The 14,133-nt window shown below is 39.3% G+C and overlaps 1 protein-coding gene across 5 annotated transcripts in view; it reads left to right on the top strand.

The window, feature by feature from the left end:
* Positions 1-12,494, top strand: part of Mecom (MDS1 and EVI1 complex locus) — a 564,089-nt gene extending 551,595 nt beyond the window's left edge. For all 5 annotated transcript variants that reach the window (XM_052180674.1, XM_052180672.1, XM_052180673.1 and 2 more), the window contains 5 exons: positions 718-887; positions 2,751-2,895; positions 6,318-6,554; positions 7,374-7,557; positions 10,991-12,494. In XM_052180674.1, coding sequence (XP_052036634.1) covers positions 718-887; positions 2,751-2,895; positions 6,318-6,554; positions 7,374-7,557; positions 10,991-11,125 — 871 coding nt within the window. In that variant the 3' untranslated portion in view covers positions 11,126-12,494. The remainder of the gene's footprint in view (positions 1-717; positions 888-2,750; positions 2,896-6,317; positions 6,555-7,373; positions 7,558-10,990) is intronic.
* Positions 12,495-14,133: the final 1,639 nt, after the last annotated feature.

Raw genomic sequence — 14,133 nt, 5'->3', positions numbered from 1 at the left:
GCTTTTACCTCATATCAGATTTCAAAGCTTTTTTTTTTTTTTTTTTGGCTCCTATTGTCATGAAGGCTAACATTAGACAGTTTATGCATGGTTTTATTTTATCAATTAATTAATTTATTTATTAACATCCCAAACACTGTTCTCCCTCCCTCAGGAAGTCCCTCCCCTTATCCTTTTAGAGGGTGAGCCCCAGTGGGTAGTCCATCTACCCTGGTACATCAAGTCTCTGCCACATTAGACACACCCTCTCCCTCTGAGGCCAGATAAGGCTACCTTGAACATTGAGCTGCCTGCCTGCCACATATGTGCTGGGGGCCTCGTTCTTAACTGTGTGTTCTTTGCTTGGTGGCTCAGACTCTGAGAGCTCCCAGGGGTCCAGGTTAGTTGAGACTGTTGGTCTTCATGTGTGGTTCCCATCCCCTTCAGGGCCTTCAATCCTTCCCCCATCTCTTCCATCAGTGTCCCTGACCTCTTTCTAATGTTTGACTGTGAGTATATGCATCCATCTGTTTTAGTCCTTAAGAATTCTTGAAACACAGGCTTGATTTGAGCTATCACTTGAATACAAGCTGATACATTGGGATATAAGTCTCCTGGAACTGCAGTCTTCCTGTATAAATTACTATTCCTCTGCAAAGTGTTATTTCGGCTTTCCTGTCTACAAGCCTTGTGCCATATCTTCTAATGTGTTTGCAACACTGTCTGTTTACTTTCCAGATGCAAATACTGTGATAGATCATTCAGCATTTCCTCCAACCTGCAGCGACATGTGCGCAACATCCACAACAAGGAGAAGCCATTTAAGTGTCACTTATGTGACAGATGTTTTGGTCAACAAACCAATCTTGACAGACACCTGAAGAAACACGAGAATGGGAACATGTCTGGTGGGTCCTCAGTGGTATTATGGGGAAAAGATGACTTATGCTTTTGTATTGTGTAATTTCGCCTTCCATTCTATTTTGACACTAAAATCTGATAGTCGTCTGGAAGTTCATACCACATTTCCCTTGAGGTTTTGAAACACGTGAATAAGGCAGGCGCTCATGAACATGACTGTGAAACTCCATGGTCTTGTTTAGGTTTTATTTCCATCCAGCTGGGTTTATCTCAACAAGCAATCTCAAGCAAAGACAGACATGACCTAGAGTCTGCACAGATACATGAGTCAGAACTTCCTAAATTGCAAAGAATTCTTTTTCCATCTATTCATAGAATATGTATTGTAAGTGGAGCAGAATCCCTGAATATTAACCTAGAGACCATGGTCTCTGGGATACTTTTACATAAGACTAGGGATTGGAAGTGAACACAGTCAGAGGAACATGTGAAGAATGAACATATCTTCTACTTTTGTCCCACAATCTTATCTCACATTAAGTAACCAACAACTCCACTCCAGTCCCCAGCCTTCCTTGGAGTCAAACCTACCATATGTGTTTAACAGAAGAGAATCTAGATCATTGCTTCTGACATTAGGTAAGCAGGCAGGTGCTAGCATTTGTCTGCTGGTGTAGAGGAACATAGACAATCTGCAGTTCTAAGTCAAGGAACTGGGTCGGGAGGATGGTGAGTGAATCCGGAATTCAGGAAAGCGGTATTCAGAGAAGGAAAAAGAAACAGATTTGTTGAGCCAAATCATTTTCCTTGTAAGTGATTTTGTTAATTCTTTTTAGCTGTCTTTAAGCAACATTGTGCATTATCCTGAATGGTAACAATGTATACTCTTTATCTCCCTAAAGACAGAAACTGAGTCCTTTTTGAAGTGTTAGACTTTAGGTCTAGATGTCTAATCCAATGAGGAAAATTGGCTATTACCAAATATTCTACATTATCTAATCAACATTATTTCAGAAAGATAGAAAGTTAGAAAATGTAATTAATGAGTGGCCCAGATATATGATTTAGTGGTAGAACAGTTACTTGGCATGAGCTGGACTCTTGAGTTTGGTCTCTACTTTTGAAAAACAAAACAAAACAAAATGAAAAACAAAACCAACTAACCAACCAAAATACTTTTCAATGTTGAATGCTTCCTTTTGACTTTTAACCAAATAATCTCTTTACGATGAGGGAAAGTACATCCCATTATCATATGGATGGTAATAATAAACGATTAAATTGTAGGTACATTGTGGGAATACATAAGCAGTATAAAACCTATGTTTGCACAACACATGAAATATTTACAACAGCGTGAGTTTATGTAAACCAATGAACAGTTCTGTGACACAGGTATCATGACTTTAGCTTTGCCAGGAAGCTGAGGAGCATCCTATAAAAGGCAGGTCCATTACTGTCCTCTTCATGCTGAGCCAGCCCCTGGGCTATTTCCGAGTCTACAGTATTGGCTTTTCACACACTTTTAGCACAGCAACAGTAGATCTGTGCTGATTACAACCAGTAGTGTGTGGTGTGTGAGCTCAGAATTGGTGTGTAAAAATTTGTAATATCATATCCTGTCTTCTTATATGAATAAACATACTCCATTGCTCCAAAGGGTAAGGACAAGAGAGTAAGAGAAATGAAAGCCTTGGCAGTTTCTAATTCTTGTCTTGGAGTCTCAGAACACTGTCTAGAGGCTCTCTTATGGGCATGAGCGTTAATGGTCGGTAGTCCTCCCTCGCACTGCAAAGGGGAAGTTTTAAGACATGGTACTGCTTCGATTCATAAGGAGTGACATTCTGAACAAGTGGCCATTAGCAGTGCTTGGCAGCCATCTCCTCACAGAGGCTATCTCTCCCACTCAGGTACGGCAACGTCCTCGCCTCATTCGGAGCTAGAGAGCGCAGGTGCAATCCTGGATGACAAAGAAGATGCTTACTTCACAGAGATCCGCAATTTCATCGGGAATAGCAACCATGGTAGCCAGTCTCCTCGGAACATGGAAGAGAGGTAAAGCAGTTCTTGAAGACATTTCTGTCCTCGTGTGTCCAGGACTGCAATTACTGCTGATGCTGGTAGCTGGCACGTTTTTTTGAATATGGTTATGTAATGTTACACATACTAGCTAATTATATTTTTTCTTTATCGTGTGTGTGTGTGTGTGTGTGTGTGTGTGTGTGTGTGTGTGGTAAGCCATACTCTGTGGAAGCCTGAGGTTGAAATCAGGCATCTTCCCCAATTAGTTCTCCACCCTTATTCATTGAGGCAAGGTCTGTCAGTCAAACCCAGAGCTCACTGATAATTGCTAGTTTTGCTAGCCAGCTCGTCCCCAGCATCCTCAGTCTCTGTCTACTGGGCCCCCATGTCCGCTCAGCATTTATGTGGGCTTGGGGGACCCCAACCTTTGTCATCTTGATTGGACAGCCAATGCTTTAAGTGCTGAGCCATCTCTTCAGCTCCATATTAGTTAATTTAATTTTCACAATGACCCCATGAAAGTGCCTGCAATGTTATCAGCAAAGAATTGGGAATATCAAAGGTTAATGACTTGCCAGAAATCATGTAAATAATTGATGAGCTGCAACCTAGGCTGTTTTGCAGCCCATTTCACTACCAGGCAGTTCTGCTTATCTTGGCAGCTAAATAAATTATTTTAACAAAAAAATTTAAATACAAGAAAGAAACTCATAATTGGGATTCAGCTGAACCACTGGTCTTTGTTAGCTTTTGCTATATATCATATGGCATTAACAGATAACCCATGACACATTTTCTTTGTGTGTCTCCATCTTACCTATCTCTCTTTTTATATATCAGGGTCAATTTGTATATGAACAACACATTGGTTAGTCCAACATGTTTAGTCCAAAAGCTACTTGAGAACTTTTCAATTAATATCCAATTATCTCCCTGTGGTTTTTTTTTATTATTTATTGTTATTGTGAAACAGGCAGGTGTACTAGCTTTAGTGGACACAGCTGTGCTTGATCTAGTATTAGCATATGGATCAAGCACATTAATAGAGGAGAAGCTAATATTGTTGATAATTGCTCATTCGTCTGCACTTGACTGTGTATATAAAGTTAGTGAAATGGTATTTTGCCCAAACTTTTCTTATGTATAACTTTTGTTATAATTAAGTTATAACTAAATATCTGGCATTGAAGAACTGTGCTTCTCTGACCATAGCCTATTAAATTGGAATATTTTAAAAATCATGAACTTAATGGGTGAAGATTCCATGACTTTTAAACAGAGAAGGCTTATTGTGCCAGTGTGCTTGATTTCATACGTGGGTAAAAGCCAAGACTAAACATTTCAGATTGTGTTTCAAGGAAGTTCACTTCAGATAACAAATGTGCTAACCAAAATAACAGCAAAGCGAGCAAACACTCTAGTTCTTTATTTTGTGTAACTGTAGCTAAGGAAAAGAGAAAGGAGATGCTTTTAGGCATCTAAGAAGTTGTAAGAACTACAGCGTCCCTAGTTGGATGCACTGTTCCCTCTGCTTGCCTCTCTCCATGTGTAAGTGTGTCTCAGAGAGGGCTATTTGTTAGGCAGTACAAAATGGAGCTAGTCACCAACATTATATACACCTTAAAATCCGATTTGGTCATGCAAATAAGTAATACTAAAATCACCATTTCGGTTCTGAAAAGTCTATTCAAATTTGATAGCTCAGAACGGGTGACTCTGAGGCTGCACAGCTGCAACATCTGGCTTCAACATGTCTAAACACAGAAGTAGAGAGCTGAGTCACTTGGCTTTGCCAGTCTCAGCAGCTATCAGGCTACCTTTGATGAATAATTTATCCCAATAAATTGCCATGTTTGAAAGCATAATTAACAAATAGGTTTTCTTAATCGTGCTGGCTTTTGTTGGTTTTGGTTTCCATCCATGGTCTCTTTTGTTCTTTTACTTTCACTTTCTCACTTAAAAAAAAATAACAATTTCCATCCATTTAACCTAGCAAGTTGGCAGTGTATCTGAAAACCAATAGTTTATGTCTGTGAAAAAAATATGTTTTCGTCATTCCTTTTGGTAAAAAGAGGTTGTATAAAATGTTTGATAATGAAGTTACTTTTTTCTGGTCAAATGCATTTGTACTTGGCACTTGTGTCTTATCCACGGCTGCTTCATAGATGTGTCAATTTAATTCTGGAGAATCTAAACATTAAGTTCGATATATTTTTATATGGGAATTGCTGCGTATGTTTTCTGATCTTTCATGAACTGAGAAATCATTTCACGCCATACGTAAGATTCCTTGTCTACAATAATAACTGAAGACTGCATTTCTAATTCAGTAACTAGATAAAGGAGCATGATAACAAAAGGTTATGAGAGACCTAGGGCCTAGATTCATGGGTGTCTATCAGGGTTCACATCTTAACATACTTTCTGAGCCTGATCACCTTCCCAAACATTCATGTATGTTTCAAAGGCACCTCTGTTTTCAAAGAATTTATAATTATTGTATTTTTAGAGTCTTTTACCAACATATTCAAATTTTGTTTATATTGATCACTATCCTAGTATCATACACGCCTACAAATTCCATAGATGGCATTTGTCTAGTAAGTTACACTTGAGTCATCTATTGCAGTTCTTACAAATGTAAGCAGAAATATCATGGTGGGCATTTTAAGTTGAAAAGTGATTCTGGTCATTGTTGGCTGTGGCTGCTAAGTCAGTTTCAAAAACTGTTAGCTCATTTAAATTTCTAGTTGATTTACCCTCTCTGTGTTTTCTTGGAAAACAAAGAACTCTTTGGCTGTTGGACAATTTAAGATCATTTAGAAGGAGCCTGGATAAGTGGGCTCTCAATAACTTCAAGTTTGAGTATCATGTCCAAGAGGAAAAGATCGTACCGGCCATCAGGAGCAGTGAGCACCCATCGCTTCTTGGCAACTCCTTCACATTGTGTTTGGAGACTTAGATTCAGTTTGTGTGGGTGAGGGTATTTGTGTGAGTGTGTGTGTGTGTGTGTGTGTGTGTGTGTGTGTGTGTTTAAGCTGTTGTCTGTCATCTTTGCTCAGGGATATATGTTTTCCAGAAATCAATTACTTTAAATGGTGGGTACTTAAATGGTAATTACATACATTATGCAGAGAAAACATTCCTGTGCTTTTATGTCCTACACACCATATCATTTATCAGCAGTGATAACAAATCAGAGACTGGGGCTGTTTTTCCTGTTCTGCCAGAGGCTGCATTTGTAGTCCAAATAATCATCCAATTTGTTTCTTTTTTTTCTTTGTTCACCCCTTAGTGAAATTACACTATTTTCCCAAGGTTGCAATGAGGCACACACAATACAAATTTCTTTTGTAAGCGTCGAATGTTTGAACTGTTGTTAGGGAGATGAGCTAACTGCATGTTTAAAAAATGGAGCCAGTAACTGATCCGTTTATTCTTCATGCTCTTGAAAGGATGAATGGCAGTCACTTCAAGGATGAAAAGGCTCTGGCAGCCAGCCAGAATTCAGATTTATTAGATGATGAAGAAGTAGAAGAGGAGGTGTTGTTGGATGAGGAGGATGAAGACAATGATATTCCTGGAAAACCCAGAAAGGAGCTGGGGGTGACTGGTTTAGATGAGGAGATCCCGGAGGACGACTACGAAGAAGCTGGCGCCCTGGAGATGAGCTGTAAGGCGTCCCCGGTGAGGTGAGTGCCCTGCAACTTGGCAAGCCAAGTGACAGACTTGGGGGACTGTGGTGCGAATTCCTCCTGCTCTGCTTGGCTACTGGAAGAATGCGTTAGATTATGAGGAATTTGCAAAGTAACAAACCATGAAGGTTCAATTTGACCTGGGACAGGCACACACAGTGCACCAGTTTTACATGGAGGAAAATGAGGAGGCAGGGAACACAGCCCACAATCACGTAAATACATTAGTACTTGTGGGACTCCTGTAGCCCCAAAGCAGGACGGATGAATGAAGACTGCTTAAGTACTTGATTTTGAGATTCTATGTATGAATTTAGGAAAAAAATAGATATTTCATCATGACCGAGATTACTCAACAATCTATTACAATCGTAGCTCAAGACATTTAAGATAATTTTTACAGATGATAGATTTTTAATTGGAACTATTCAACCAATAGTTAAAGTGAAGGGAATATTATATCTCTGTGATGATAAAGTTTCCTGATTGCATACTTTTATTACTGACTTTACTTTAAAAGAAGTTTTCAAGTGTATGACTTCTGTTCCCATACATTGTGGAGTTAATATGTCATTCATTGACTTTGCTTCAGATATATGCTTGGCTTTAGTCAATAAGACATTAGAGGAAATATATATCAAGATATGGTATTTGTAAATATTTTTAAACTAGCGATTATTGCATGCTACTTGACACAACAAATGCACTATGAAGTTTGACAGCTGTTAAGATACCATTGAAAATGACTTGATGAGACAAAAAAAAAATCTGCCTAAGAAAACCCAATTTCTGTGCTTTCCCATTGGTTCATTTTAGGTATAAAGAGGAAGACTATAAATCTGGCCTTTCTGCTCTAGATCACATAAGGCACTTCACAGATAGCCTCAAAATGAGGGAAATGGAAGAGAATCAATACACTGACGCTGAGCTGTCCTCCATTAGTTCTTCTTATGTGCCAGAGGAGCTTAAACAGCCGTTACACAGAAAGTCCAAATCACAGGTACAGACTCTGCTCTAGTCCCCGTCATGGGCCCTGCATGCAAGCGTGCATTTCTTTGATGAACACAAGCAAACATGGCCGCCTTGCAGCGGTCTAGAAGCCAAGCACATTTGGGTGCTTTGTTGTTGGTGTTCCTGGTTTTGCTGTGCTGATGATCAATGCCAAAGCTAACCAATGAAGCCATTGACATGTAAACTGTATTCTGGCCCGAAACTTCCATGACGAGCCTGACCCTCCCATGAGTCTACTGTTAGTTTTTTGCTTTCCATTTGTTTTGAGAGTACACACAACTTACTTTCAAATTCTCTCGTCAGCTCAGGATTGTTTTCTGACCATTTCATATCTTTAGCTTCTGTTGGCATACTTGTGTTCTGAAACTATTATTTTCTCTCTGCTGCATCTAGTGAATTCTTATGTTTAGTTCATTTGTTATTCATCAGATAATGAACTCCAGAGTTTAGGGTTAAACTGAGGCCAGAAATAAAAACAAACAAACAAAAAAAACCCCAAAAGATCTGCACCAACTCAGTGACAGATCTGGAAGTAAAGCTGGTGAGTTTTCACTGAGTGAGTGAATTACCCCTGACTTATGATGGTCCAGTCTATGTCAACTAGAAATCATCCCAACAAAGAATTCACAAACACCCATGAAACAGCTTCAGTTCTTTTGTTAAAAGATAAAGGGAGTCAGCCAGAATTTTTTTTTAGGACATCTACACTCAACTCAATGTTTATTCCAGCCATTTTAAAAGGGCAAGTAACTTTTATTATTTTTCACACTGTTGAATTGTGTGGTTCACTTAGAAGATTCTGGAGGTGGTATGGAATTTCACAACTGGGCCATATGAACATGTACGTTTAGATACAAATTCTTTGAGATGTTTTGAGTTGGTCTTAACAGTGACATAGTAAAAGCTATGCTAAGATAATGTGATTGCTGATCATGGTGTCAATTTGACTATAGATGTGGGCTCTGTTATGGCAGAAGAGTCATGTAAATCCTTTGCAATCTTTACATTCAATAAAAGTATGTGATATTATGTAAGGAAATAGGAAAAATAATATTCTTTCTAAAAGTGATAACAGACAGTCATCGTCTAAACAGTGGGTTTCTACAGCTTATATCATCTTGGCAGAATCATGTAGACTAAGGACGGACACCATTCGCTCATTGTAAGAAAGTTCTCTCTCTCTTTTTCTACAATGCAATAGGCTAAATGTGACTTCTCAGCTTCTAATGTTTACATTGAGCCATCCTGAGCCACTTAGAACTATCTGTAAGACTTAGTGGCTTCAACAAATCCCTTGTTTCCCAGCTGCCAGAGATTCCTAGAAGGGCCAAGCTTGCTTTCTTTTAGTTTTTCCACCCCAAATACTGTAAACACAATAGTTCTCAAAACTATCTGATATGAAAGAATGCCAAAGGGTCTGAGGACAAGGGGACAATGGCTGTGGCGTGCCTCTAAGGAACCACGTTTTGAGGTCAAAATCCTTCCTAGATATGGCAACAGCTGGCATCGCAGTAAATTCAAGTGTGTGTAAACTAGCTGGTGTTTTTTACTTCAATATACATATATGCGTACTCGTGGATATTCTATTAAATATTTGTGTGAACTAAATTGATCAAGAGTCTCTTTATTCACTCACTTGTCATTCATTCATTCATTCATTCATTCTGTAGCTTAGCAGTTGTCTCCTTTGGTTCTGGGCACTTGGCCACTTCTGGGCAGTTGCCATCTGATTACCAAAGAGCACACACTTTGAGTCATTTTTTAAATAGTCTTCTGGTGCCTTCATCAAGCAATTATATATTAACTCTGTAATTTATATAGTCTTTGAATTCAAAATCATTGATCAGCAAAATAGTGACTTTATCTTGCTGTGGGAATTTCCTTGAGGAAAATTATATTCTAAAACAGTTAACTTCCTACTAGGTACCAAGTGGAACATACTGAACCGAGTGTTATGTTTCCTCTGTAACCATTGGAGACAGTACTATTATATTTTATGGTTGTCTCTACTTCATATAAAGAAATTAAAACACAAGAGGTACGTGACTTTCCCAAGGTCACCACAGAGGACCAGTGGTCTGTATTATCTGTCCTTAATTCTTTAGTTATTTAGCACAGTGTCTGGCAATAGAGTTCATGGTTAAGGAATATTAGTTAAACAAACACTGAGACTTTTGTGCAAACTCAGAAGGCAAATCTCATATATAAAATCAAACATGGCTCAGTCATTAAAATATTTGCTATACAAGCATAAGGACATGCATTTGCATCCCAGAACTCATGGAAAGAAAGCCAAATATGGTGGAAGGAGAGGCTCAGACGTTCACAGGCCAGCCACCAAGCCTATTTGGTGAGAGTTCTAGACCAGGGAGAGACTGTGTTTCAAAACATAAGCTGCACTGTGCCTGTTGAACAATATCCAACGCTAACCTTTAGTTTCTACATAAACACGTGTGATCACATGTGTATGTAACTCTCATGTGCAGACATACACACACACACACACACACACACACACACACACACACAAATAAAAAAGCCAAGTATGTGCATTGAGAGCAATGACCCAGCAAATCAAAATCAGCCCCTAATCTATCCAAATGCCACGGTGAGAGAAGAAACCACAGGCTGGCCACATGTCTCAGCATGACTCCCTGAGATGAAATTGTGCTGAACGACAGAGGCATTTGTCTTTGTTTACAGACACTGGAATGTCTTTGGCAGGACTTTCATGATTCCGCTTCAACAGCATTTTTGACAAGCAAGTTTAGCAATGGATGAGACCCACAATAGCAAATCAACAGTGAAAAGTTCACTCACAAGTCAAGACCAAGCACTTCATTTGAATATTTTACTTGGCAATGGCGAGGGAATCTCTAAACAGTTATTTGGAACTTGGCATGATCACAGGGAAGAAAGTGTCCCTCCTGTCAGAGCCCTTCTGGGCACCGTCTGCTCAGCGAGCCATGAGGAAGGGCTGCTTGGACGTTGTTGGGTCCTCACACTTTGTTTTCTGTCTTGGTAGAACTTCCTTGGGCTCTCTTACTCTCAAGCATGTCAGGTGTCTATAGCAGGTATTTGAAACACAAAGTAGAACTTGGGAAAGGGCACTAGATTGAAAGTTGAGCAGAAATAATCCCAGTTGTATATTATTACTGAAGGGTCTGGGAGCATTTATTTACCTTCAAAAGTCTGGGTTGCAAGGTGCTAGAGTCAGACCATTTTCTACATAGTTCTGGCTAAGGTGAACACTTGATTTTATGTCATGTTACTAAAAAGAACACAGCCCCACTTCCAAAGATGCTCACGAAGTGTGCTTCCATCCAGGCCCTCTAGTCTAATATCCGTGGGCCAACGTATATAAGTTAGATCTGCTGTTTCTGTTCAAACGCCACTCACCAAATCTCTCCTTTTCATTCCAGGCGTATGCTATGATGTTGTCACTGTCTGACAAGGATTCCCTCCATCCCAGCTCCCACAGTTCCTCCAACGTGTGGCACAGCATGGCAAGGGCTGCAGCAGAATCCAGTGCCATCCAGTCCATAAGCCATGTATGACATTGTCCAGGTTGACCAGAGTGGGACCAAGTCCAACGGTAGAACAGCTCTTTCACAGAGGACTATTTACAAGACTGCCGAGCAGAATGCCTTACAACCCTGAAAGGTCATGCGTTTAAAGTCCGGTGACCTTAAACTGAACGAGTAAAGAAAGAGAAAGAAAAGGAAGCTATTTATTCTCGATATTTTGTTTTGCACAGCCAAGGCAGCTGCTGACTTCTGGAGGATCAGTTAATCTAAAATGATTGGAGGCGAAAGAAAACCTCACTGGGGAAGGCACCTTTCATTCTCCTGCCGCAGGGCATGGGTGGGTGAGAGAAGCAGTTGAAATGGCAGCATTGATATAAATGGACACTCCATAGAAATCAAACTCTACTCTGCAAGATCACCTGATCTGATCGGGAACAGTGGCTTTTAACCACCAGATTTTTTGTTTTTTCCTTTTTGAAGTTTTATGTAATTTAACCCTTTGAAGATGGAAGTAGTCAGAAGAAATGCACAATGATTATAGGAAGTGATAGCAGGACTTTTTGTCACCCTCCCTTACCTTTGGCCTTCTTAAGTACATTGTTTAAAACTAGGGGGGAAAGGGTATGTGTATATTGTAAACTGTGGATGTTCATGCTCAGAGAGATTGAGTTGGTGACATAACCTGTTCATCACCAGTACCGCTGTACCACTAATACAATGTTTGCCAAATCCTTGTAATGACATCTTAATTTTAGACAATCATGTCACTGTTTTTAATGTTTCAATTTTTTTTGTGTGTGTTGTATGTATCATGTATTTATTTGTTGGCAAACTAAGGTTTGTTGATCAAAAAGAGCACTGTTCCCGTCAGCCACTATTTTATGATGTCTGAGGCACACCCCTTTCTGAATTCCAAGGACCAAGGTGACACGACCTGTGTATGGGAGTGCCCAATAGTGTTTGGCTTTTCTTAACATTCCTTCCTTTTTGTTGTTGTTTTGTTTTCCTTTTTAATGAACTAAATACAAATAGATGCAACTTAGTTTTTGTAATACTGAGATCGATTCAATTGTATAAATGATTATAATTTCTTTCATGGAAGCATGATTCTTCTGATTAAGAACTGTACCCCATATTTTATGCTGGTTGTCTGCAAGCTTGTGCGATGATGTTATGTTCATGTTAATCCTATTTGTAAAATGAAGTGTTCCTGACCTTATGTTAAAAAGCGAGAAGTAAATAACAGACATTATTCAGTTATTTTGTCCTTTATCGAAAAACCAGATTTTGTTTTTCCTTTTTTGTTTGTAATCTCATTTGGAAATAATTGGCAAGTTGAGGTACTTTCTTCCAATGCTTTGTACAATATAAACTGTTATGCCTTTCAGTGCGTTACTGTGGGAGGAGCAACTAAAAAAAAAAATAAAGACTTCCAAAAATGATGAAAAATAGCGACTCCCCCGTGTGCTGCTTTCTTTTCTCATGCAATTTCAGTTCCCTTCTGGAATCCAAATGATCTAAAGATACAGCGTTTAAGACCCTGATGCCCTAGCAGATTTGCGGAATGTATGCATGTTTGTTAGGTTTTGAGATGACACAGTGATAGATCGCAGCCAGCAATGAGTTCTGCTGCTTGTGATGAACTTTATTCACAGTGCAAGTCAAGACCTGTAGGCTCGGCTTCCCAGCATTGGCATTCCTCCAGGTCTGCAGCACACATTGGAATCAGGACAGAGTGCAGCCTGCAACAATGTTTGTTAGGGGAGCTTCCTGGTGTTTCTTTCTTTCTTTTTTTTTTTTTTTTCTGGCTGGTATATGTATATACCCAGGTATAAACCAAGGGACGTATTACACACACTGGACAAGCATTATAGCACTGAAATATATACCTTACCTTTGGCTTTCCTTAAAATAATATTGACAGTAGCACCATTCGTTCCCCCCCAAGGTTCTTGTTAAGAATATTTTATTGTTTTTATACTTATAAGTACGTGTGTGTGTGTGTGTGTGTGTGTGTGTGTATGTGTGTGTGATATACATTTCTGGTACCCAGGAGATCAGAAGATGACATCAGGTAACCCAGAACTTGGCAGTTGTGAGCCTTCTATTGTGGGTGATAGAAATCAAACCCAGCTCTACTGCTAGAATAACATGTGTTCTTAACCACCGAGCCATCTTTCCTATGTTTCTTTCAAACTTTTGCCCAGATTCAAAATAGTATTATAAAAAGAAAATAACAAAATCACTGTATATTGTGACAAGTTCTTTATTTATATGTTTGATCTAACATAGTTTCTTCAAGTTGTTGATATTGTTGAAAACTTGGACTCTCCTGCTGCCATTTGTACAGATGAAGACAGGTTACCAGTCACACACATCCTTGCTCCTGGGAGCTCAGGGCCACATGTTCAGCCCTGTAGTGGGACGAGAGGTCCTACAGATTGGGCCTCTCCTGGGATAACAATCCAGGATTTCTGGTTGCTTCTTGCATATAATTCTGTTTGACTTAAAGTGGCTCATTCAAATATTTGGCCATACAGGATTTGATGTAACAAGTTTGAAGTGTTAACATGACCTGTGCACACCCATCTGGATTCCTTCAATTATCTGGTGGTTAGTGGCAGTGGTGGCTATGGAAAGCAGTCTTAGATTAATTTCTAAATATTTCTATTATAGGAATATAATTCTGAGATTCAGTGTACAGATTTTTGTAATAGAAAGTAACAGAATTTTCAAGAAATAACCTTAAGGTATACACCTGTAATCAAGAAACAGAACAAGATCATAGCATTTGACTATACAAGTAACACAAGTGGGAAGGGGAAAAGTTTCTAGGGAAAGTGCCATTTTAGACTATGCCTATTCACACAAATAGCAATGACTGCAACTGAAAAGTCTCCAGTGCTGTTAGCTTCCTAGTAGACCTCGGTGTTCACATTTCGGTGGTTTGCTAGAGTTTATTCTCTTGAATTTTAGAAAGATAATCAAGATTCATTCCTTGTCTCCTAGACCCTTGCTTTTGCAATCAGCACGCCAGC

The sequence above is a fragment of the Apodemus sylvaticus genome, chromosome 4 (genome assembly GCF_947179515.1).
Source record: "Apodemus sylvaticus chromosome 4, mApoSyl1.1, whole genome shotgun sequence".
Lineage (NCBI taxonomy): Eukaryota > Metazoa > Chordata > Mammalia > Rodentia > Muridae > Apodemus > Apodemus sylvaticus.
This window is presented reverse-complemented; position numbering and strand designations above follow the sequence as displayed.